The sequence below is a fragment of the Homarus americanus genome, unplaced genomic scaffold (genome assembly GCF_018991925.1).
Source record: "Homarus americanus isolate GMGI-L3 unplaced genomic scaffold, GMGI_Hamer_2.0 scaffold46197, whole genome shotgun sequence".
NCBI classification, from domain to species: Eukaryota; Metazoa; Arthropoda; class Malacostraca; order Decapoda; family Nephropidae; genus Homarus; species Homarus americanus.
Window position 1 is genome coordinate 2,858,021 of NW_024723050.1, and position 27,772 is coordinate 2,885,792.

General features: G+C 38.0%; 1 protein-coding gene across 3 annotated transcripts; it reads right to left on the reverse strand.

The window, feature by feature from the left end:
* Window positions 1-1,281: 1,281 nt before the first annotated feature.
* LOC121863266 (lysophospholipid acyltransferase 7-like) lies at window positions 1,282-26,755 on the reverse strand. Of its 3 annotated transcripts, none has more exons than XM_042361829.1 (10): window positions 26,425-26,755; window positions 23,348-23,474; window positions 19,748-19,922; window positions 19,469-19,623; window positions 18,965-19,176; window positions 15,636-15,812; window positions 15,087-15,225; window positions 13,535-13,723; window positions 1,649-1,747; window positions 1,282-1,606 (listed from the first exon to the last, which is right to left on the reverse strand). In XM_042361829.1, the coding sequence occupies exons 1-10, from the start codon at window positions 26,631-26,633 to the stop codon at window positions 1,376-1,378; spliced, it is 1,713 nt and encodes a 570-aa protein (XP_042217763.1). In that variant the 5' UTR covers window positions 26,634-26,755; the 3' UTR covers window positions 1,282-1,375. The 3 variants fall into 3 exon arrangements, with proteins under 3 accessions (XP_042217763.1, XP_042217762.1, XP_042217761.1); XM_042361828.1 differs by having other exon boundaries at window positions 1,282-1,438; window positions 1,481-1,747; window positions 26,425-26,753; XM_042361827.1 differs by having other exon boundaries at window positions 1,282-1,747; window positions 26,425-26,753.
* Between the last annotated feature and the right edge of the window lie 1,017 nt (window positions 26,756-27,772).

A 27,772-nucleotide genomic window follows, 5' to 3' on the forward strand; every position in this document is an offset into this window, starting at 1 on the left:
TCCAATCTAGGAGCTTTTCTATTGAAAATTTTATATTGTCCTGAAGAGATGGAGACAGCTTGATTAACATGATATCTTAATCTATACATACAGTATACACTTTGATTTCATATATCAATAAAATGATATGGTGCATACAACTACCCTGCAACAATTTCACTGAAATACATAAATCAAAACTACAGTATATACTGTATGTAACAACTAATTACTTACTTGGGTTGCATGATGTATCAAGCAAACCCTATCTTTCATTTTATTAATACCCTCCTGTATGTGTAATTAATAATTTATATCACACAAAAGTAAGTTATACTGTATACTTCAACATTAAACAGCAGTGTAATATAATTCTAGGCAACAACAGTAACTTTTAGAGTAATACTTGATGCATGAGAAACAGACAACAGAGGTACAGCAAAAGTTGGCAGCCATGGGTTTACCTCCTTCCTGTGATACAGTAAGATCCTTGGAAAATCCTGAGGCATTTTCTTCAACCCTTTAGAGGGTAGTGACCCACTTAGGAATTGTATTCTGGTTAATGCCAGATGATTTTATTCAGCAATCCCTGCCTCTCAAAGGGTTAAACCTGTGCCTTGCGATGCCCTGATGTATATATATAAACTTATACAACCTCACTAATGAAATTAGTTATTCTAATTCTTACATAGTTCATATATTACACTGCACTTGTTCCTAATGTATGTCAGCACAACAATTAAAATTCCATATACTGTACCCTGTATTTCTTTAAGTACAAACCAGTAGTTAATGTCTTCTATATTATGCTAAAGAAGTTTTGCTGTATCTTCATATTAAATATAATTTCACATTTAATACTCTTTTCTGTAAATAGTATATTGTGATCATTAAGGAAAATAGTTTGTGAAAAATAATAATGATCAAGAAAAAGCACATCTTACTGATGGAAATGCAATAATGATTCATTAAATGCATTTCATAAAAGGAACTTAAAAAATTAGCTAATTTTAATCGCATATTCTGTATAAAAATAATAGTCTTCACTTTTACAATATTGTATTACTGAATTCTGTCAAGCGATAATGTTAAAAGCTCTCTTATGACAAACAACAGAGTACTGTTCCTGTACTGCATTTGCTGATTATATATATATATATATATATATATATATATATATATATATATATATATATATATATATATATATATATATATATATATATATATATATATATATATATATATATATATATATATATATATATATATATATATATATATATATATATATATATATATACAGTATATATATATGCAAAACATTATTGCCTTACCTTACTGGTGTATAAAACTTTATAAATGCCATCTTTACTCCTTCCCAATTGATAACAACCTATTGCACATGACTTTTCCCATCTTTCCATTCTCCATCACAGTTGCCCAAGGCAGTCATCACCTCTCCATCAGCGTCCACCTCCTTGGTCTTGGCAGTAATCACCTCTCCATCAGCGTCCACCTCCTTGGTCTTGGCAGTCATCATCTCTCCATCAGCGTCCACCTCCTTGGTCTTGGCAGTCATCATCTCTCCATCAGCGTCCACCTCCTTGGTCTTGGCAGTCATCACCTCTCTATCAGCGTCCACCTCCTTGGTCTTGGCAGTCATCACCTTTCCATCAGCGTCCACCTCCTTGGTCTTGACGAAGCGCATTTTGGTGTAATCATCAATGACTGCTGTTGCTCGAGATTTCTTCAACTTATGTGCAGCCTGGAAATGACATGCCAAGCTGGCTTCAGTTAACCAAGGTAACTATCACAACCTAAGCACAAAAAATATATTTTTGTTCCCCCGTGATGGTTTCTTTCATTGACCAATAGCACCACTTGGTCTAACACTCATACCTAACAGTGGTAACATGCATATCTCTCACCTCAATGTCATGGGTTTAGAGCCCAAGCCCGGACACATATGGGAAAGGTGTTATCCAGTGTGACCCTAGGTGTAGCAGACAACTACCAAACAGGGAGGTACTACCGCCTGCGACGATATTGGAAGCATAATGTGTGTCTAATGGTAGACCCTGCTGCCATATGGCATCACGAAAATTGTGACCAAGTCCCAGGTTGCTGATCTGACTTTCTGCCTCATTTACACACAATTGCAGGGTCTCAATTGTTTCTCTTACTGTTGACAACACAACAAACATATACAGTTGTACCCCACTTAACGCGGTCAATAAAACCCAGAGGGAACCGCGTTAAGTGAAAACCGCGTTAAGTGAACAACAGAACATATGGGATTAATTCCAATAGAAACCGGCCCGACCCCCAAACTCCACTTTTTGACGACACATAACTATGTTGTAGTAAAAATAACATCTTAATTTTATGATGGTACATGCACACAATTAATACTAAAGAGAAATAGAGAAATACAGTCGCCAAGTTAATGTCCATTCAAATAATGGACTCAACTCCCTCCCCCTCTTCTCACACTACACTGCTGGCTCTTCCCTCTCTGAGAAATTTTTTGGGGAAAACCACTAAAATTTTAATAAATAATACCTCAAACTAAAGTTAGGATAATACAATTGACATTGCTGGATTCCTTGTAAGACCAGGAATATTTTGAATATAAATGTCATATATTTTGCACAAAAGAGAACATATCTACTCAGAGTAAACATTTTATCTAAAATTTGTATGTCTAATGCAAAATCTATGATGTTTATATTCAAAATGATCATCAAATTATAAGAATTCCAGCAATGTAAATTATATTCTGACCGGGTAATTTGTATGAATTTTATGAGCTAAAACAAATATCTTCAGTTAATAAAAAAAAAAATATTCTTCACAGGGTAACAGATGGTCGGTCGGTCCCTCCCTCCCCCCCACCCCCCACCAACCGTCCCAAGGAGATGTGTGGGAAAACCAGAATATTTAACTTTTTAGTAATAAATAATACCTCAAACTAAAGTTAGGATAATATAATTGACATTGCTGGATTCCTTGTAAGACCAGGAATATTTTGAATACAAATGTCATATATTTTGCACAAAAAATAACATATTTACTCAGAATAAACATTATATCTAAAATTTGTATGTCTAATGCAAAATCTATGATGTTTATATTCAAAATGATCATCATATTGTAAGAATTCCAGCAATGTAAATTATATTCTGGCCGGGTAATTTGTATGAATTTTATGAGCTAAAACAGGCAGTCAGGCAGGGTGGCGGGTGGCGGGTGGGGCAAATCTAAAAATAGCGTCTCGAGCCGGACACTCACCGCGTATATGTGGAAAAAATCCGTGTTAAGTGAAAGTTCGCTTCTGGCGAGGCACCGCGTATATGAAAAAACGCGTTAAGTGAAACCGCGTTAGGCGGGGTAATACTGTATTATTTCTCACTCTGATCTTATTTTCATTTTGTATTTCTTTATGGTTCTTTATTATTATTATTATTATTATTATTATTATTATTATTATTATTATTATTATTATTATTATTATTATCACATTTTTGCCCCCCCAGACCCCGATGTGGGTCAGTGACCTGTGCCCGGGTGGGCTAATCCCCATAAAAAGAAATTTAATACAAATAAAATAAATATCTCTGGTTTCCTCCGAGTACTCCAGATTCCTCCCACACTGATATTGGACAATAAAGTTCATAAAAAAGTTTAAAAAATTAGACCAACTGCCTGAAAGCTAATAAGCTGATAATAAGCAGTGAATTAGTAAATAAATAAAAAAATACAGTAAAACCTTACCAAAGCAAACCCCGCTTAAGCCGGACAAAATTATTTGCCCCCCCCCCACGAGACACTGGAAGATGGTTAGGCGGGGGTGAAGGAATGTGGAAAAATTACACCACTGCTGACTGCATAGCAAATGTTAAACTGAACCATGATGAAATCACTAACAAGTATGTGAACTCCTGTTGGAAGGCCCTATGGCATGAAGCAGTGAATATCACTGGCTTCCCTTTAGTGGAGCCCCAGATCACACGCATGGTGCAAGTGGGGAGGGATTTGGTTACACACAACCAGAAGAAATCAGAGAAGAACTGCTTGGAAACACTGGCAAAAAGTCAACAAATGAAGAACTGGCTTCTTTACTAAAAGAAGATGAGCAAGATGATCAGGAACGAGATCTTGGTCTGGTTGATTTAGAGGAAAACATCTGGACTTAAGAGAAAATTATTCTTTTTTTAACACTCTTCAAGTAAGGAAAAAAAGCACTTCAGGCATTAGACTCATCTCTAGACCGAGCACTGAAGATAAACTGGGGTGAGGACCAGGTACCAGCACCACTCAACGAAATCTACAAAGATCTAAAGCACCAGAGTTCTCAGCTCCCCATCACACTTTTCTTCTCCAGGGTTCCCAAAACACCAGCTTCAACTCCATCTTCTGCCACTCCAGCCACCCCTGCATCTTCTGTCACTCCTGCACTGTCATTGTATCACACCAACACCCTCCACTCTTTAACATGTCCTCTGAAGATGAGTATGACCCCCAAGCTCTCTCCTCCCCACCACTCTTCCCTGTCATCCCTGCCTCCCCTGTTGAGGCAGACGAGGGTGAGGGGCAGTGATTATCATCACCAAGCATCATCTTCACCACCATCATTATCTTCATCATCAACTTCATAGTCATCATCATCATAAACATCATTCACCTTATCTACAACAAAGGGAGAGTTGGCAGGGGGAGAGTTGCCAGGGGGTCATGAGTCAGGGGGAGAGTTGCCAGGGGGTCATGAGTCAGGAGGAGGGGGTCAGGGGGTGAGTCAGGGGGAGAGTTGCCAGGGGGTCATGAGTCAGGAGGAAGAGTTGCCAGGGGGTCATGAGTCAGGGGGAGAGTTGCCAGGGGGTCATGAGACAGGGGGAGAGTTGCCAGGGATCAAGAGGAGTACAGAACAAATGTTTGTTATTTCATGTTTATGTTTATTTAATTAGGTTGTTTATTTAATGTTTATTTAGTGTTTCATGTTTATGTTTATTTAATTATGCTATTTCATGTTTATTATAGTGTCTTATGCCCATCATATCATTCATTATATGGGATCTGTACTAATCATCATTGTCATCATAGCAAGAAGATCCAGGATGAATGGTGAGTGTTCAGATATTCATACAGCAGAGGTGGTTGTGTGGTGACATTTAAATTAAAATAGGCCTAACCAGCCATTGCCAGATGTGCTATTGACATACTTCTCAGTGCTTCCACACTGACGATCACCTCCCATACAGAATACACACCCATGCTCTTCATATTTCTTATTTTATAGTTTTATAATGTATTTTCCAAGTCAACTTACAGTACTGAAATGGTTTTTCACAAAATTTTATAATTTCATTATATGTAACAATGGCACCCTATCACTCCCTCATTCTCTAAGGCTGGGCAAGGAGTGGTAAAGACCATAGAGACCCCATGCTGCCAGTAATGGAAGTTGTCAGACGCAGTACACAAGCTCCCTTGCTTCCCATGCAACCTGTAGTGCAATCCGCAGAGGGGCCTTGGTCGCGTTGTTTAACCTTTGTTTAAGGGATATATGTACATAATGTCGTTATACATGTGCATATACCTATTTATATTTACTGTATTTTGCACATTCCATGGTCCATTTTACCTAACCCCCATGAGCTCTAAGGGAATACTGTACTGTATTGTACCACTATTAAGATCAACCTTAGTTTGGGTGGCACTGCAGTTTTTAATGGGAAATCCCCTAGGATTGTTATGTGTTTACAGTCCTTGGGATTTACTGTACATAAAGGTGTTGTGTTCCTAAATGTTTTCATAAGTTGTTTGTTCAGAACTTAGAACTTAATTTCTCATAGATGCAGTGTTAAATATAGACAGTGGTTAGGTTCCCAAGCCTATTTAAATTGATAAATATAATTGAGGAGAGAGAGAGAGAGAGAAAGAGCATCACTTGTACGGTGTATTCATTTTGGATTGAAAAATTACCAATACAATGTAGACCAAGTTCCATGCTGTATGTCACAGCTTCAGTAGTCAATCTTGCATAACTTGTATATGACTCAGGCAGAGATATGACCCTGGCATGTATGACCAGGCTAAGTTGGCCTTCGTGTAAGCATTTTGAAATTTAATATACTTTCCTTCAAAACTGAGGGTTTATATAAAGTTGGAAAGGATTACATAAGTGTCCTTATTACTATCATCTTTGTTAGAAAATACTGCTTCAAAGAAATACAAAAGCAACACAATCATAACTTAAGACACTTCTCTGCAAATTAATACTAAAAACCAATCTCAAATAGAACAAATGACAACTGGAAAGACCTCACATCAATAACTTCAAACATTATAAATATAAATATATTGCAATCCTTTGTGATAAATCATCAGTTTATTCTGTACAATCACAGAAAAACTCTTAGTCCAACTAACAATTCTGATTAGCTTTTTCTTTACAGTAGGCATGGATTCAATCATGGACCATTTCTTCTTTTCAAACTTTGTCTGATCCTCTTTAGTTTTTTTTATATTTCAACACGTGTCTACTTTATTTTATCCAGTGCTGATGCAATAACTGCCTGAGCAAATGCCATCTTTTATGACATCTCTCTTATTTAGGCCTTCCTTAATTTTGGGGGGCTTTATCTAAAAGGCTGTTACAACAAAGGACATATGTTAGAAAGATTCCTTCTGTGCAAGTGATTCCTCACCTTTTTTTTGCAAGAGAGTTCAACTGCAGCAAGCTTTCCTGCTTTCTATCTTCCTTTTCATGTCTGCTGTCTGCTCGTTTCATTGTTTCTTCTCTTCATCATCAGTGATCTTGTGTTTTCCTTTTATCCTCTGGAGGTAGTGCATGTGAAATGAATGCCTCAAGAACAGAAATTCCTTTGTAATGGGAACCATTCCTGGTCTTTTCCTATACACTCTTATACAATCTGTGGTTGTCCAAAGACCATTAATGGATGCCTCACTAAGGTTTACTCGTATTTCTTTTGTACCACTTTTACCATTGTGTGAGAAAACTCTTCATCACCGCTTCCTTGTGAAAATGCCAACTCTATGCCAACACTGCCTTGACAGCTTTACTCAGGTCTGTGCAATCTTCTATACAAGGACTTGCTTCCAGTAGCTGTCCACCCTCTTCATGATGTCACCATTCTCCTTGAGTTTCCTGGGGCTATTCTAAAGCTAGTTTCCATCAGATAAACATTTCCATTTAGCTATCTTGATAAGCATTTTATATATTCAAAACACTTAACAGCAGTTTAATTGCTGGGCTATAAACATTTAGCATGCTTAAGAGTTTTGTTGGAAAGAGGCAGTTTTTTGTATAGATGCTAGATGACTGCCTGGTAGAATATTTTGAATTCCCAAAAATGCTTTTTCCTCTGACACTTTCTTCAATTCACCAATGCTTTTATTACCTTTTTAAATTGCTAGATACACTCCTAACAACAGGTAACTGACTTCCAGCCTCACTTGTTATAAAAGGTATTGTATAACTGATACCCATACAACGCAGAACAAATATACCATATATACCCGTGTGTAGTTCGAGTTTTTAAGACCAAATTTTTTGGCCAAAAATTGGGGGTCGACCTCTACACGGGTAATAGTTTCGTTAGGTTGAAAAATATTTACCAGTAACTACCAGTAAACAATGGAAACAACGCACCACCAGCTGTGAGTGTCGGTACAGTTGCCAGGGCAGATCTCTTGCGTCATCATAGCAAGCCCAAAGTAGCCAAATGCATGGTATGGTAGCACAGGACGATGTAAAACATAAAGTATTCATTTTTAAAAGTTAATTTATAGATACATCAAGTTTTGTTAATTAAATTTGAAACAAAAGAAAACTACGATACCGTATTTCTGAATATTTTCATTAAAATATTACATCACAAGTACATTTTACCTTAACTGTGCCTGAATAAATATATTCTCAGAAATAAATATGTTAATGTAATATTTTTGCTGAAATTAAGTACATATTACAGTGGGAAGTGGGATAAAATCGTGACGAAAACAATGACTTTCGCTTTCTTTCGTTGTTCAAAAGATGTGACCGTAATCGCTTTTCGAATGGTTTTCAGTTAAAAAACTGTTGTATTACAATAATATTCTATCCTAATTCACTTGAATAAATACGACAATACCATATTTCTGAATATTTTCAGTAAAATCCATCAAAATCATTTTCCTTGTCATCAGCACCAAACAGCTCCTCCCAGTCCTCTCCTTGAACAGCATCGTCATATGGATCAACACCATCATCAGCCATAGGATCATCAATATCTTCATCCTCATTCACGCTCTCATTAGCCTCATAATCCCACAACAAGTCGTCTTCTGTTCCATCAAGAGCATTCGAAATCCCACATTTCTTAAAAGATTTCACCGCAATTTCTGGTCTGATTGTATCCCAGGCCTCTACAATCCATTCACATAATGTTGCTAGTGATGGAGCTTGGCTGTTGCCTCCCTTTGTGTATGTCTTATCGCCTTCTATCATCCAGCTGTTCCACTTCACTCTCACCGCATCTTTAAATGGTTTGTTTATGGAAACATCCAGTGGTTGGACAAGACTTGTTAATCCACCAGGAATCACAGCTATATCAGTGTTTTCTCTCCTAATCCCAGCAGTAACACTGTCAACAAGATGTGACCGAAAAATATCCCACACAAGAAGACTTTTTTCTTTGCACAGTTCCCCTGGTCGAAAGTTCCAGACTTTTTTAAGCCATATTTGTATGCCGCCTTCATCCATCCATCCTTTCTCGTGCATAGGCATCAGCTTTGTGCTGTCAGCCATACATGATAGCCCAACTGTGAATCTTCATTTTTCATGTTCAGTAGTTTTAACTAAAACTGTTTTTTCACTAACTTTATTCACTGTTTGACTGACTGGCATATCAAAATTCATGGGCGTTTCGTCCATGTTTCCAATACACTTAAGTCTATATGAGTTCTTCTTCTGGTGTTTGATTATGAACCTATGAAATTCAATAACCTTGTCATCAAGTTCTTGTGGAAGACGCTGTGATATTTTCGTTCTCTGTCTCAGTACAAAATCATTTCTTTTCATAAATCTTGTGCACCAACCATGACTCGCCTTAAAATCTGTGATGCCTAATTTCCTAGCTAGTTTCAAGGCAAAGATTCGATTTGATCCTCGGGAAAAACCATATCCATTCTGTCGGTTTTCACTGACACATGCCACTTCAACTTCCACCTGTGGCCACTTGTTACACTTTCCTCCGTTAGCACATTTGTTTTTCGGCATAAGCTTAAGTTGTACAGAGAGCATTTTCCAGTCTCTAACATTTTTTTCGGAAACCTTAAATTCCCTTGCTGCTGCACAGCTGTTAGTCTGTTCCGCATATTCAATCACTCGGAGCTTGAACTTTGCCGTGAACTTGTTTCTTCTTGAATCCATGCTGAAGAGAATATGGGTCAAGCACGTTTACACTATAACAAGACACAATTTGAAATGTACACGTAGGCTACTCGTGATGACATAATATGATGTGAGTCAGGTCATCTACACACAGTTGCCAGTTTCAAGATTTTCCGTTTAAAATTTTAAGTTACCGAGTACTGTATTTCTTTTCCCAAATCGTTTTACAATACTGTAGGTAAAACAGTTTACTATTGTGCAAACCCCACAGAAAAAAAAAATTAACAGAAATGGAGACACCAAAAATGAAAAAAAAATATGCTGTGTCTGAATTGCAACACTTGGTAGGGTCAGGTGGTTCAAACAGCATCCTGCCAGTACCCGGTAATCAAATTTATAACAGTGTCTAACCTTAATTACTGTAGTTTATCTGATGTAGGCAATATGAAGTAGAAAATACCAGTTAAAGTGAGAAATTGGAAGAGAATAAACAAGAAAGTTGTCGTTGGGCTATTTTTGTTAGGGCTGAGGGAGAGTACCAGCTGTTTGGTCTTTTTTGTCGGGAGAGTCACGCAAATATCCGTCCTGGTATTTGTTTGGTGTCTTCTGTATTTTTAAAAATGAATATTGTACTTGTAAATTAAAAGTACAGTAACATTGTATTACAGTATATACAAACTTGTCATATTTCTGGAAAATAAGAAGCAAGAAAATAAGAATATACCGGTAAACACAATTTCAACGTACGCTAATATTAAAGGCTGCTTAAGAAGGGCCGATGCAAAAACAAAGCCTCCACGACCAGGGCTCTGCCGTATAAGCTAGACGGTACATGTGTTTTTTTAATCGTTTTCAGTTAAAAAAACTGTTACATCACAAGTGAATTAGGATAGAATATTATTGTAATACAACATTTTTTTAACTGAAAACCATTCGAAAAGCGATTACGGTAACATCTTTAGAACGAAAAATAGCGTAAGTCATCGTTTTCGTCACGATTTTATCCCACTTTCCACTGTAATACGCACGCCATTTCAGCAAAAATATTACATTTCCATATTCTCAGAAAAAAATAGTAGTTTTGCTGAAACGTGATGTATTTCAATGTAAAATAGGATAAACTACATGACGAAAACAAAAGACTTTACCTAACCTTCCGATGTTCAAGAGATGTTACTCGTTTTTTTAAATAGTTTTCGGTTAAAATACTGTTATATTACTGATATTCTATTTATACTGTGCTTGATATAATACATTCACGGAAATGTGAATATGATGGTCAATAAAATTAGGTCACTTCAAAGGTTGAAAAAAAAAGGATGTTAAAAAAAATTTTAGAAATTAAATCAGATGTTTGGAAAAACTGTCATAAATCACATCCATGCATTTGTGAAATGATAAATAATTATTTTCAATTATAATACAGTAAGTCCTCGCTTAACGTGGTGGTTCCGTTCCTGAAAACTGCGACATTAACGGAAACAACGTTAATGAAATTAATTTTCCCCATAAGAAATAGATAAAATACGTGAGTTACGCTCCCCAGCCTCCCTTTTCCCCATAAAATACATTACATATACAGTAATACCCCGATTTACATGGTTCTAGTTTACGCGATTCTACATTTACGCGGTACCTCACCAGAACCGCAATTTCATTTTACGCGGTGCATCTACTCATATACGTGGGAAGCGGCGTGGGCAGGATGCACACAAGGTCGCCCAGTCATCAAAACATTACCGAGTTCTTCACCCGTCACCCACCACAGCCGGCCCAAGTCAGTGATAGTGAGGATATGGACTTATATGGACTTTGAGGGGTTTGACAAAGAGGCCCTGCAAGCCTCTGTGGTGGATAGTGATAGAATTGATACAAGTGATACAGGTGAGGGCCAATAATCTGCCCTCTGCCTCGGAACCAACCCCCCATCCCAGTGTGCCCAGCCATCTTTTCTACTAATGTAAGTGTTAAAAAACCAAATATTATTGATATTTCTCTTAATTATTAATTGTGTGTGCATACCATCATAAAATTAAGATGTTATTTTTACTACAATGTAGGTATTGTGTCTGAAAAAGTGGAGTTTGGGGGTCGGGCCAGTCTCTATTGGAATTAATCCCATATGTTCTGTTGTTCACTTTACGCGGTACCCAGTGGGTTCAATTGACCGCGTAAATCGGGGTACTACTGTACATAAATTCAATGGAATTTTTATAGAAAATAGTATATACTATACATCCCAAAAGATAAGTAAACTAAATCATTTTGTATTGTACTCATTGATGGGCGGAGGTGGAGCGAGTGTGTGGTGGGTAGTGGAGAGGGGGAGGGTGGTGAGTCACTGAGACCCGGAGGATGGCTCCTCCTCCTGCTCTGACTGGGTGAGAGAGGGTGATGCACCGTACAAAGTAGTCCATGATGACATTATACAGAATCAGCGGGACGTTGTCCGAATCATGGGTATCTAAAGAGAAGCGACAATACAGTAAAACCTTGATAAATTGGACTTCAATTAATCGGAATTCGCTTTTTTCGGACTTTGAGATGCTCTGGTTAAAAAAAAAAGCGGGGGTATTTTTTTTAAATCTTATGAAATGAACAACACTTACTGAATACTGTACAGTGGTCTAATCAGATTTGCTATAGGTCTATTGAGAACTAAAACACTTGAGTATGTATGCAGTCCGGGGCTTATCAGGTGTTGCCGCATTTGTCAGGTTTATTTATTTATTGATTCAGTACAGTATTATATTCTCATATGATTGGCCTCTTATGGTTTATGGTTAATCAGTAATAGAGAAAAATACAATACTGTATGTAATTTGTAATATGACTTGAAAATAAAAGGATAAGCTGTATCACAAGGTTGTTTACTCAGATGCATTCCTGTGAGCTTTTAGTAGTCCAGCTTATAACAAGGGTCACTATAACACACTGTATAGTATCTGATATGAAGATACCTTCTTTAAAACGTTATTCACTACCTTTGAGTGTTATATGATGACTCAGTTTGGCTACTTGTATCTAGACAAATGATTAATGAATAAACCAGGGTAAATACAGATGCATAATACTTTACACTACAATATTACTTAAGTGATGATAAATACACTACAATAGTATTTATTTAGTGGTGATAAATATACAACTGTACTGTACTAATTTATTAAGTGTTGAAGACAGGCATTGTTGGTAAGCCGATCAGCTGTTTGCTCTTTGTAAGCAAATGACTCATGTTGAGTGTGGGATTCTTTTTTTTAGGAAAACTGATTATTTTAAGATAATATTTTATCAACCTGTCACCAAATGATCCTAAATTATGAGAATTATGGTGAAATTGCATAAAGAAGCATTAAAGGAATCTTGTGGGAGAGAGGGGGAGCCGCCCACTCACGATACTCCCCCCTACACTTATTTGTTCTGATTTTCATCTTTATAGTACAGTACCTGTACTGTACAGTATACAGCTTTCTCTTTATTCATAAGACAAATTCTTTGGTTACTTACATATAACACTTTACAGTAAACAACAATCATATCGGTGACAACTGGATTTACATGTCTGATTTTCAACCCAGAGAGTCGTTTCATATTTTTTTTTATTGTTGATGTAATATTCCTTTAATAACCTTGTTATACACTTAAAGGCCTTAGTTGTTGAAGTGCAGCAGTAACATAACAACTGATTTTCTTTAAACAGTTCAGATAAACAGTGTTATCTCCAACTCTCCCCCCTCCCCCACCAATATTCGCTTTTCTCGGACTTTCGCATTTTTCGGACTGGGGTCTGCCCCAATTAGTCCGATTTATCGAGGTTCTACTGTATAACGAAACAACGTTGTCGGAGGCAGCATTAAACGAGGACTTACCGTATTGAAAAAAAATAATAATATTCTAATAGGAGAGCAACAAGATCCTATAAAAATTAATGAAGCTGATTAATTAGTAACAGCACGAGAATAATTAAGAGTGTAACCCTAACAACCACTGAGCAGCAACCTCCTGTGTACACATTTAGATGGTTACTGACTCAATATTTCCCATTACTGTAGTTACATGTTCTACTAGTTATATTTCAGAAAAAATTCTTAATTTATTTAACCACATCCTACTTCCCTTGCACCTAACCAAAACAAAATGAATGAACCCTCCACTTACCTTGCCTACAATGAGGTTGACGTACTGTGCAATACAGTGCATCATAATTAACAGACCATGATAGATGTAGCCAATAGAGTGCCAGTAATGGAGAGTTGTGTCCACACGCAGCAGGAGGAAGGCCATACCCATGTAGGCAAAGTTCTGCATCTTCACAAACCAGGCAAGCCAGTCATAAACATATTTACCCTGGAAATAAAATTAATTAATATTTTTTCACTCTTGGCCTCTTCCATGGTATAGCAAGGAGGTCCGAGATAGGAGTTAACACAGACTCTGTCCTCATGTGTTGTCATCCATTCACTCTTAATGTAAACAAATAAATCTCCATGTTAATATTCAACATATTAATTCTTAGTCGAGTTACATGAAAACAACAAAACACCCACACAGTTTACAGCTATTTTTTGTGCAAACTTTACCACTTTCTACCACTTGGCCACCAGGGCTAGAAGGTGTTATTTCAGTGTTACTATTAGTCTGCAAACTTTTTTCTCCTCAATTCATCCCCCAAAAGAAAAAACAACAACAACAGGAAATCATACATTTTATGAATCCCAAACCCTCAGATGAATTCAATGCGGAGAAGTAGGTAAATACGGGCTAGGAAGATTTACATAACCAGGCAGCCCTGGTCTAGCTTGGGTTTATAACTTGGCAAGTGTTTTTTAAAGTCCACGTGCCCAGAAGTTGCCTGGCAGAGAAGCGTATTTTTTTCTTTACTTCTACATAAACTTCATAGGAACAGAGAAGATACAGTATTGTGAAAGACACAGAGAGAGGGAGACAAAAGCTGGGGCAGATCCAGGAACATCAGGGGGGTGTCCAGGAGTTGTGGGTGGGGGAACATAGCGAGCACAGTGAGCCCACCCAGCCGGGGAGTTCTGGAGGGGAACTGTAAGCCCCCCCCCCCATTATTTTTTTTTCTAATCTGAGCAATATCATGGGCATTTTGAGGCTATTTTGAAGCAAGGTGCACTTGATATTAGGAGATATTCTGAGGTCAATAGTAATTACTTTTTACTGTACAAAAATGACTGAGTACAATACTGCATTAAAGACAAAGTATTGGAATGTTCTGATGAAAAGGAGTGGTCTGGACCCCCAGGTCACAGCTCACTAGAGGAAACTGATGGATAGCAGAACTCAACCTCCACTTTAGTACTTTTGGGAAACTTCCCTCATGATCTTGAAAACCTTTTTTAGGCCAATTTTTTTCAAGTTTAATGGTGCAATTTGTGTCACCGATGCAAATACAGTAGTGCTACCTAATGATCTGACACGATTTGCATCATGATGCGCGAGAGGGTTCAAGTGTGGCACTTCCACTGGCCGTACATGCTGTTCATAAATGAGCTATAATTTTTTTAAATTGCTAATTATTTTAATTAGCTCACAAATCACACAAAAGTATAGGAAAAGTCCATCAACTGGTATGAATTTATCGGTAATCAGAAATATATATTAGAAACCATTATGGTATTGTTGCAGTTTATCATTACCCAACTATGATTTCCAAATGCTGTGGATTAATGTGTTAAGAGTTACATACCTTATCTCCAAGTTTCCTCCTAACAAGGCGATCGAAGTAGTCCTCCACAGCCAGAATGAATGGCACAGTTAGCATGGATAAGTAATATCCTGAGTACACTCCATGCCAGTATGCAGAGGCAAACATTGTCAGTGCCTCCCTGTTGGGGAATACAAATATTATTTTTATTTTTACAGTACACTGTATACAATTTCTTCAGGTGCAGCAGGTGCTTGGATACAGCACTCACCTCCTACTCTACAGGTTGCTGGTTTGTGCTAAGGTACCTCCAGCTGACCTTTCTGAAGAAGGTGACTTGATTTTAGTCGTGAAAGTGAAGAAAGTCGAGTGTAGTGCCAGCCATATTACCTTCTAGCATACCGAGGCTTAGTATTCTATTTGCCTGTCACACTAATGTACTGTACTCCAAGATCAACCTGTCATTGGCTTCACTTCCTACACAAAAAGTGCAGCTGTCTTAGAAAACTACTCCATGTTGATATAAGAAAACTGTATCGGTATCTATAGGCTGGTCCTACTCATAAAAAAGAACACAACTGTTACACTCACTTGATAGGCCTGGCCAACTTGAGGCGCTTATATACATTGTTAACAAGCCAGAACTGCACAGTCATGTTCCAGCAACGCATTCCACCACGAACTGTTGGCGTGAAGTCAGCTCCAAACTCATCAATATTGTGAATAGTTTCAAAATTGTACTCAATTTTATCAGACACCTTCTTAGAGCTGAAATACAGAAATATACGCCTATGAAATACTGTCAACATATGCAATAGGCTAAATAATGCCATTACAAACAGTTAGCATGAAAGGTATGATACTGGATGCCATTTAAAGTGAATGACGAAAAAAATAATTTTTTGATACGAACTTGAATTCGTTGTTCTACAATTTATCTAACAATGATACTTACTCATAACATCTATTCAAACTATCTTTATCAATACAAGAGTTATTCTTTAACAGTGATATACTGTACAGTAAAGCCTCCGATAACGACGGTTCAACTAACAAAGATTTATATCTAAGAACCTGGTTAATTTAGGACCCAATTCAATTTATGCCATTATTTTCTTCGTATTTAAGACAAAATTAAAAAATATATTACATTTTCATATAAATAATAACTAAATCCCGATATTATAAAAAAAACACTCCTTGCACATGGAAGCTGCCGGGCTTGTTAGTGGTGACGCCAGCATCACTAGTAAACAATCGCAGATAGCACAACATCATTGGCTGTCCTTATGTTTAAGACTTTACCACCATTGGCGAGTAGAATTTTTGTCTTACATTCGTAAATATTGTTTAAAACATATATGAACAGTAAATAAGTGTTGCTTTCATATTCATGTGTAGAGAAATGACGATATGTGTTCACATGTACGCACTTACTGTACATACGTTGGCGTTCCCAATCGTCTCGCTTTATTTCTTTACCATTAGTGGTTAGCTACTTCTAGTGTTCCATTTATTAACATTAAATAACATTACTTAAATCGTACATACAGTTATTAAATTTTTTTTACATTAAGTTCACCTCAGCTACAACCAGGATTTTATTTTCTTCAGTTTCTATGTAGAAAAATCGTCACTTACGAAAACAATGCCGTCTTGTCTCCTCGTGTGTGTTTTAATATTCTACGTAATATTAATGAATTGCATTGTTCGTTTCACATATATAAACATTAATTCAATCAAATACATAGTCAGTAAGAAACAATAATGACTTTTGTACATATTCTTAATATAAATGACTATGTTTCTTTGAGTGCGCACGTATACATTGGCGTTCCACTATCAGTCTCACTTTTTTTCTTTAATATCAGTGGTTACTCCTACTGTACATTAAATAACATTAATCAAATCATACATATTTTTTACATTACTTCTAATACAACAACAACCAGGGTCTTTTCTTCAGTTTCAGGTGGATAACTGACATTATGGGTGTAAACACTGACAACAATGCCATCTCTTATCCTCTTGTGTACTTTAATATTCTACGTATTATTAATGAACTGTATTGTTAATTTCGCATACAGTATAGTCTCGATTTACGCGGATTTGGTTTATGCGTTTGGTCATTTACGCAGCACCTTGCCAGACCGACAATTTTTATTTACACGGTTCATTCCATCATTTACGCGGGAAGCGGCACGGGCAGGGTGCGCACAAGGTCTCCCAGTCAACAAAACATTACCGAGTTCTTCACCCACCACCCACCACAGCCGGCCCAAGTCAGTGATAGTGAGGATATGAACTTTGAGGGGTTTGACAAAGAGGCCCTGCAAGCCTCTGTGGTGGATAGTGATACAATTGATACAAGTGATACAGGTGAGGGCCAATAATCTGCCCTCTGCCTCGGAACCAACCCCGCATCCCAGTGTGCCTAGCCTTCTTTTCTACTAACGTAAGTGTTAAAAAACCTAATATTATTGATGTTTCTCTTAAATATTAATTGTGTGCATGCCATCATAAAATTAAGATGTTATTTTTACTACAACGTACGTATTGTGTCGGAAAAAGTGTAGTTTGGGGGTCGGTCCAGTCTCTATTTCAATTAATCCCATATGTTCTGTTATTTCGTTTAAGCGTTTTACGCGGACCTCCACAGGTTCAATTGACCGCATAAATGAAGGCTATACTATATATAAAGATTAATTCAACCAAATACATATTCAGAAATAAACAATTATGAATCTTTTGTACTTATTCTTAAAAGGATAAATTATGTGGTATCCTTAAATGTGCACGTATATGTTGGTGTTCCCAATCCATCGCACTTTTTTTTCCCATTAGAGGTTAGTTACTTCTATTGTTCCATTTATTTACATTAAATAACGTTACTTAAAACATATATATTAATTTTTTACATAAATTTTACTACAGCTACAACCAGGGACTTATTTTCTTAATTTTCTTGTGTAGAACTAGCGTCCCGGACTCCCGGGTGTAAACACAAACGAAAACAATGGCGTCACATCTTCTCTTGTGTGACCATATTATTATTAATTTATATTGTATAAGGTGCATTCAGAAACATTATTTAAAGAATATAGTTTGCCATTTTCATCAATTGTATTGTTTTGGGGGAAAAAAGAGGGTAAAAAGCCACACAAAATATGAAAAGGTCACACTTGTTAACGCATCTCATTATTATTGGTTTATTTTAATGGTAATTAATGATTCGCAATACGATGGTTCACCTTACACTGCAATATTGGAGGACACATTACCATCATTATCCGAGGCTTTACTGTACTGTATTTAAAAAAAAATTTAAATAAATAAAAGATGTGATACATGAGAGGTACTGTACTCTGGACTGAGCAGTGAGGAATAAGAACTGGCATTTGGGAGTGGGAGAGTTTCTGTTGGATAAGAGACTAGCAAGTATTGGTTAGACAATGAAAAAGGGGTGAGCAATAGTGCACTGTACTACTAAATTCACAGGGTTAGCCCAAGCACTGGATATCAAATTTAGGAGTGAAACAAGGGTGTGTAATAACATTTTCAAATGCAGATCAAGCGGTGGACTTTTTTTTAATGAATGGGGTGTAATATTAATTTCACATGGATGGTAGTGATGATAATAAGATATTTAGAGAACTGTTTGTGAAGTGAGAAGTGTGTAGTAAAACAATAAAGCTCAAGTTTAGTTATCCAAGATGTAAGCTAAGATCCATAATATTAAGTTCAGGTTAAGTTAGGCATTAGGAGCAACTGGTAAGAGTAACTGAAACAAAAAATAAATATACAATACTGTAATGCACTGGAATGAGGTGAAAGGAAAATGAAGAGAAAGACCAAGAAGAAGGTGGTGGGATTCTCATTAATACAACAGACCTTAACATGATGTATCATACTGTACTAACCTCATCTCCAATGCCTCATATTTACTAGGACCACGACCTGGTTTGGGTTCACACACTACTGGGTATGCTCCGAGTCCTGCCATGATGCACACACACTCCGAGAGTACAAAAGCAGCATAAATACGCATGCGGAAGTTAAAGAACACTGGGGTCATGTACCACATCCGGTAGAAAAAGCCATAATCTCGGAAGATCGCCTCATCCTCAGCAAACTGCAAGTGTAAGTTGTTTTAATCATTAAAGAAGTAAATCTCTAGTATTTGTCAGTAGAGCACATACTGTACATGTACTGTGTATACACAGCTGATATTCAATTAAAATGAAAAACACTTTACAGTACAGTAACTAGCTACAGCACAGTATAGGAGAAGACTTTGGTAACACCTTTCCCTGCCCACCACTTTCCAAAACACTCATTCCCTCACTTCATTTACTTGTTCTGTGATACTGGCAAAAATCAAAATAAAGAAATTCCAATTTGACATAAAAACTGGTGTCACTTACAGACAATGGGAAGAAGTAGTCGGACATTAAAAATGCAATAGCATACAGTGGAACAACCCATATTCTCCATAGCATTGCTTGCAGACAGTCCAGTCCATTACTAAGAGGTGTCCCTTGCAGCATGTCTGTATACACTCTGTATTTGTAGTATGGACCTGAAAAGAATTTATACCATTACTGCTTCTAGCTAAAGCATACAAGAATTTTGTTCATCTGGTATGCGGTAACTCTCAAAATTAATATGAGTCAGTAACAAACACTTAACACACTTCACCATACCTGTGAGAACTCCAACATAGCAAAAGGCATAGTGGAAGATGTCCATGGGAGATGGGTCCACCTCTTCATATTTCAATTCCAATTCAAGCTGTGCTTTCTTCTCTTTGTCTTCTTCTTTCTTTGCTTCTCCACGCTTTCTCCAAGTATCATGAACTTCACAGCAAATGCCAATCAACTATAAGAAAAATCTTATAAATTTACATGGCACACAATATTACCTCAGTTGCTTCTCCACTTTACTCAATTGATACATTGTACAGTGACCCCTCGTTTAACGAACACCTCGGTTAACGTAATTTCGATAAACGAACTGCCTTCCATAAGGATCTTCAATTCTGTTAACGAAAAAAAATTCGGTTAACGAAGTTCTTACGAACCGACCTCAACATGTTTTCGCTTGCACTGACCGGGCAACCAGCTTTAGTATCAGTCCGCCAATACAGTAATCGGTTCTAGGGCTTAAATTCCTTACTATTTTAGTAAATATCAAGAAGTTTATACTATTCAATAATTTTAAAAGTTAATATTCAATGTTTTAGTCATTTTAACAATTATTGAACATAATTGAGGGTAAAGTGACTAGTTTAATGTGCGGCATCCAGCCTCTTAACACAGCAAACAGGAGTTAGTCTCTCTGTTTTCAGTGGAGGTAACATCTTGCTTGAGACTCTCTTCAACTAAACGCTTTTTTTCTGTGTTTCCAAGCAAATTATTGGTCATTTTGAAATATAGTTTACATATTGACAATATATAATGCAGTGCAGTGTTGATTTAAAGAAAATAATCTTGAATTACACCAAGAGAGCTAAAATTTTATGGGTGAAATGGCGCCATGGGGTGACTTCTCTTCCACCCCAATGCCTTCTCTTCTTCCTTCTCCTCCACCCCCATTCTAAATCCCATCATCATCATCATCATCATCATCCAGGAGCCTTCTACATACACACCTCAAAGTAAGTGAACTTATCTACCATTTTTGTTCAATTTAGGAAATTTTCGGTGAGCTGGAACCAATTGCCCAAAAACCCATTGAAACAATGGTTTCGGTTAATGAACTTTTCGGTTAACGAACGACCTTCTGGAACGGATTGAGTTCGTTAACGGAGGGGTCACTGTAGTTAAAAAATAATTTTTTTTTTTTATAATCACTGCTTAAGCATTAGCCTACATGATATACAGTATGCCCCCCAAGTTCGCGGATTTTCACTTCGCGGTTCTTAGTTATTCGTGGATGACACCCTGGATGTGCTCAAGAATGTCTGTGGGTAGTTTTAAAGTTGCCGGCATTTTCGCGCCTGGGACAGGGAGCCATTCGTTCTAGAGACAGTAATTTCCTTTACCTGTACTGTAAATATGTGTGTGTGTAGACAGACAGACAGACAGAGACACACACACACACACACACACACAACACACATACAAATAAATAATAATTGGAAAATCCTCTCACAAATCAGAAACAAATTTATTAAAAATGTGACAGTCTACCTTCAAGTCCGTGCTCTATTAATAAAGTCTAGAGGGTAGACTCACATTTTTAATCAAATTGCTTCTGATTATTTGTGAGAGGATTTTCCAATTATTATTTATTTGTATGTGTTGTGTGTGTGTGTGTGTGTGTCTACACACACACACACACTTGTCAACCATCAGTGAGACAAGACGTGAATTGAAGGCACTCCAGGTTTTGTCAGCCAGGCCGAGTCTGTCAGCCTTCACCAAGGCATTTGACCTAGTCGATCACAATTTAATCATCAACAAAGCTATCGACCTCGGGTTTCGAAGAAGTCTTATACCATGGCTTACAGACTTCCTCAGTAACCGACGCCAAGCTGTACGCTTCCAAGGGGCTGTCTCCACCTTTCAGTCACTCACCTGTGGCATCCCCCAAGGCGCCTAGATGGGACCACTATGCTTCCTTATGTTTATGAATGATGCCCTAAGAGAAACCCCTGCTCGCTGGAAATATGTCGACAACTCCACCATTGGGATCAGCGTCAACAATACTGCTCCCGACTATACCGCCCTTCAGGATTTATTGAACAGTCTCCAAAACTGGGCCACCAACAACCACGTCACCATCAACCTTACCAAGACCATGGTTATGCACATCAACCTCTCCTCCGACATTATCCCACCCCCTTCCATTACTTTAAGTCCCAACACACTCCAGGTTGTAGATTCCACTAAGCTCCTCGGAGTCACCGTAGACAACAAACTAAATGGGAAACCACACGTCAATGAAGTTGTCAAATCCTCCAGTTTCCGTCTCCACCTCCGCTGACTCAAGTCCCTCGGAGTTCCTGCCCCCGAGCTCCTCAGTGTTTACTCAACATTCATACTTCCCAAGCTTACCTATGCCTCCCCTACCAGGTCTTCCTTCCTAAATGCCACACAACGTAAACACCTAGAAAAAGTGCAAAAGAGGGCATGCAAGATTATTCTCTCCCCTTCCTACTCCACATATCAAGAAGCGATCAACACACTGACCCTCTCGGCTCTTTCTGACCATCATCACTACCTCATCTGGAAATTTGGCGAGAAACTTCTGCACCATCCTCGACACCAGCTCCTACTACCACCAGAGATCCCTCGTCCGAGAAATGCTGTTCGACACCACAACCATATCCAGCCCATACGAGCACGAACTGATCGCTATAAGAACAGCACCAGTCCCAACCATTGTAAAAATTATCAATAACTGGTAATCAACCAATGTACAACTGCTCCTCGACTTACGACAGGATTAGGGACCCAAATCCAGGTCGTAAGTCGAATTGGTCGTAAGTCGAAAATGCTTAAATAATACATAGAAAATCTAAAAGGGTGTCTCTTTTTCTTCTCAGAACCACAAAATTCTCACTTTTAAGCTTGCCAGCCATTTTAAAGTGAATTATAAACCAAAATTTTGTCAGTACACAGAGCAATCACTAACGTTGGGACTCGAAAATACGTAATGACAAAATTTTGCTACAACTGAAGAGGTTGTATGTCCGGGTGGTCGTAAGTCGAGTAGGTTGTTAGTCGAGGAGTAGCTATTCACTCCCAGTCAATCTTAATTCTTGCACTGTCACTATGTTGAAATGCCCTGTAGTTTGAGCTTCTCCCCACCTAGTTATTATATATCATATTTGTATCACTTATGTTACTTGTATATTATTTGTCACTCAAGAGACCCATTCCCCAATTATGTAACTGTATATTTTCAGCCTTCCGGCTGCCATGCTCTTTCAATAAACAGTTTATTATTATTATTATTATTATTATTATTATTATTATTATATTATTACACACACACACATATATAAAATACTGTACTACAGGTAAAAGAAATAATTGTCCTAAGGGCAAACACAAAGAGAATGTACAGTACATTACTTTGTACACAGGTAAAAGTGTACCCCCCCCCCCCCACCATGTGGATTTGGCGATTTGTGGCCATTTTGAGAACCTAACCCTCCGAGAATTTGGGGGGAACCCCTGTACTGTACTGAATTATCACTGTACACTATAAGGTAATTCTGATAATGAAATAACAAGGTACATAAATACACAGAAGAAATTAATAAAATGAATAACACGACCTTATAAAATTCATACCTTTAATGTGATCATCATCTGCACGGCATTGGTGTGTCCTGGTGCCATTTCCACACCAATGTAGTGACAAACCCGGAAGAACAACAAATATGAGAAGCTCCACCAGAAACTAATGGCATGGCACCAACTGCAAGGAAACAAAACCACAAATAAAAACCTGTTGGCATTAAAGAGTCTGGCTTAGAGGTAGAATAAATTCAATACCTGCATAACCTTCAATCATTTTCTATACCCAGTGTATACCCCTGGAGAGACACTCCTATGCTACAAATTTCCGACTTTACTTTTATCCTCTTCACCACTGATCGGCTCGTTAGCTGCTTGGGCGATCGGTCATGTCTCTGTCACGCACTGTTGGCAAGTACTGGGCATGCACCGGCTCCTGAATGTACCTGAACCTGCTCCAATGTTGGTCAAGTCTTGTCTTGAAAGAGCTCACACTTGGTACTGTCACAACACTCTCTGCCATATTGTTCAAAGAGTTTACAACCCTCACTCCGAAAAAGTTTGCCCTCGCAGTTTTCTGGACCTGCGGCTTCTTCAATCTTGGGCTGTGACCCATTGTGGGGCGACCGTCCGCCAGCTCCAAGTAAGGACACTCGACTGAGTAATACCCCTTGAGATGCTTATACACCTCAATGAGATTGCCCCTTGCCTGTCTGTAGTATAAGCAAGGCAAGTTCAGGAGCTCCAATCTCTCAGGGTAGATGAGGTGCCAAAGTGCAGGCACCAGTTTGGTGGCCCTCCTTTGAACATTTTCCACCGACTGACAGTCCCTAGCATATCTCGTGAACCAGACGGGTTGACAATACTCCAGATGGGGAAGCACTTCACTCTTGAAGATCGTTACGAGGGACAGACCGTCTACTGTAGATATCTAAACGTCCTTCTTATAAGACCCAATAATTTATTTGCCTGATTTACCTTCTTCTCGCAATGGCCCGAGAACTTCAGCTCATTGTCAACATACACACCTAGGTCCTTCTCACATTCAGTTTCAAATATTGCAGTTTCTTCATTCCGTTGGGACATATGATACGCCTCCTTACCGTTGGTACATCCTAGGTGCATCCTCTTACACTTTGTGACATTGAATCTCAGCAGCCATTTCTTCGACCATTCTTGGAGCTCACAGAGATCCTTCTGAAGCTCTTCACAGTCCACATGGTTCTTGATTTCCCGAAATAACTTGCCGTCATCGGCAATCATTTGTATGGAGAAGTGTACAACGTCAGGGATGTCATTTAAGAAACAAACAAACAACAGTGGGCCCAATACACTGCCCTGTGGTGCCCCGCTTGTGACAGGTACAGATGATGATATCGTGCCATTAATCACCACACACTGCTTGCGGTCATGTAGAAATTCTTTATCCAAGCTAAGACACTTCCCCGAATTCCGTACCCTTCCAGTTTGATTTTCAGCCTTTCGTAGGGTACACTGTCGAAAGCCTTGGCAAAATCTAGGTAAATATTGTCAATATTACCACCCCAATGAACAATGCGTGGGTGCACCAGGAGCGGAGATTTGAATTTTCAGTAACAGATATGGCTGAACAGGTAGAAGAGATGTGCCGACATTGTGATGGATTATTTTACGTCAATTGCCGAATTTCATCAGAAAAATAGTGAGGCAATTTTTCTTTCTTTTTTAGAAAACACAGTGTTTGTCCAAAGTGTAATAATCAGTGTACACTGCATTAAGAACAACACATTTGGCGGTGTCACCAGATTTCTTCAGCTGAACAATAAGAAACGGAAGAAATGCAACCCTGGTTAGGTTAGGTTTTATTGGTTAGTTGGTATTTTATTTGTGTGATTTATTCGAAAAGAATATACAACTTTTTCCATTATGATAGTTGGGTGGGGGGTTTAATCTAAAAAAAACTAGTGATTTCTGGAGGAAATGATTATCAAATTTGTTCGAAACTCTTCAAATACCATAGGAAAAATCTATTTTTAATATTAAAATAAAGACCCATACATTACTATAAATTGACCAAAATAAGGATTTTGTTCAATATGACGGGGACTTCGGGGGGGCAGAGCCCCCAGGCTAGGAAGTTAGGTAGCATTAGGTAAGTAGGTTTCTTTAGTTGGTCAGGTCAGGGTCTTTTAGGTTCTAATAAATGTCGTCTCTTTTAAAATACAGTACTTACTATAATGAGAACATCTGTGCATAAAATTAGGTAAATTTTTACTTGAGGACATGAGTCCCAAGGGATGCTTTAAACGTATCTGACCTTCATTTTTGGCAGAAATTGCTAGTTTTTGCCCCCCCACCCCCCAACAATAATGGGGGAGAGTCTGGAAAATTGGCGGTTTTTGGGTGTGAGAGAAACCTAAAACGAGTCATCTGACCTAACATAACTAACTTAACTCCAGACTTCCGGAAGGCCTGACCTGACCCCTAGCCGCGGACCCCCACTAGGCCTAGCTTAAACTAACATAAATGTTTCAGTAGTTACAAATTTTGGGGCGCGCCATGTCCGAAAGTAAAATACCTTAGTTAGAAGTGGAAGGATCAGGGATATGCAAGAATTGGATAGAATAATCGTCTTTCTTGTAAAACTCAGCAATAAACTTAAAATAGTTCGTAGGAGCACAAACGACAAATAACTTCCACCACGGCCATTGTGAGACTAGTCAATGAAATTCAAATCGTACTCGGGCTGCTTCCTTTGAAAAAAATCATATGCGATTGGTAAAAAAAAAATTGTGATATTAATAACTTATTGGCCACGACTGGATGACGTCAGCACACGTGATGCTGAAGGCAACTCATAGACCAAGACTGAAACCTACTTAAAATCAATTAAATTCAATTGTGTCGCTATTATCTATTTCCGCCATGTATATATGGGGTTCAAAATGCTCAGAATAGCGAGATCTACATGTTTCAGTAGTTTATGGTGCACTATGTCCCAAAGTAAAGTACTCCCAAAAATGAACATAAGCAATTAACTTATGATGGTAAATCTGTGTTCAGGGATTACACACCGCCTTACATTTATGTACGGTATTTTGGTTACACTCTGAGTTACAGTCCACATATTAACAACAGTAATGTACACTTACCTTTTACTGTACTGAAGAATAAGAACATTAGTGGCGGTGAGTAGGAGAGGATGAAGTATGTGCCACCCTGAGACGGCCACAGTCAACCCCAGCCCCACACACGTGCCCACCCATTTCCGAGCTTCAGGTGTTCCTAAACGTCTATAAATTTGCCCGAAACCTATAGAAGTTATTAGAAGGCCCAGGTACACTATGTCATCCGCTTTCATGGCTGCAATTTTACAGTAAACTTGAGCACTGCCACTCAGCCAGCCGATGTAGTTTAGTTTCCTGTTTTGAGATGTTGGGAGGGAGGGACCTGGGCCTGGCGGTCACTCAGCAACACACACCCAGCCAGCGAGCGTTACTGTTCCATCCTCTAATACAGTAACTCATTAACCCAAACTATATCAGTTCTCGTTACTGTTCCATCCTCTAATACAGTAACTCATTAACCCAAACTATATCAGTTCTCGTTACTGTTCCATCCTCTAATACAGTAACTCATTAACCCAAACTATATCAGTTCTCGTTACTGTTCCATCGTCTAATACAGTAACTCATTAACCCAAACTATATCAGTTCTCGTTACTGTTCCATCATCTAATACAGTAACTCATTAACCCAAACTATATCAGTTCTCGTTACTGTTCCATCATCTAATACAGTAACTCATTAACCCAAACTATATCAGTTCTCGTTACTGTTCCATCGTCTAATACAGTAACTCATTAACCCAAACTATATCAGTTCTCGTTACTGTTCCATCGTCTAATACAGTAACTCATTAACCCAAACTATATCAGTTCTCGTTACTGTTCCATCCTCTAATACAGTAACTCATTAACCCAAACTATATCAGTTCTCGTTACTGTTCCATCATCTAATACAGTAACTCATTAACCCAAACTATATCAGTTCTCGTTACTGTTCCATCCTCTAATACAGTAACTCATTAACCCAAACTATATCAGTTCTCGTTACTGTTCCATCGTCTAATACAGTAACTCATTAACCCAAACTATATCAGTTCTCGTTACTGTTCCATCCTCTAATACAGTAACTCATTAACCCAAACTATATCAGTTCTCGTTACTGTTCCATCCTCTAATACAGTAACTCATTAACCCAAACTATATCAGTTTCGTTACTGTTCCATCATCTAATACAATCAGCCTCATTACTTTAAACTATGGTTCGTTACCTGTTCCATCATCTAATGCAGTAACTCATTATTAAAACTATCGGTTCTCATTGCTGTTTCCATCCTCCCTAATACAGTAACTCATTAGCCCAAACTATATCAGTTCTGGTTACTGTTCCCATCAAATATAATACAGTAACTCATTGCTTCAAACTATTATCGTTC

Bases quoted from the DNA above. Each gene is read 5' to 3' on its own strand.
- LOC121863266 (XM_042361827.1), bottom strand. From the start codon at position 26,633: ATGAAAGCGGATGACATAGTGTACCTGGGCCTTCTAATAACTTCTATA. The intron at 19,624-19,747 runs GTATGGTGAAGT...AATTCTTTTCAG, and splicing joins CTATGTTGGAGTTCTCACAG to GTCCATACTACAAATACAGA. The intron at 19,177-19,468 runs GTAAGTGACACC...TTACACTTGCAG, and splicing joins ACTACTTCTTCCCATTGTCT to TTTGCTGAGGATGAGGCGAT.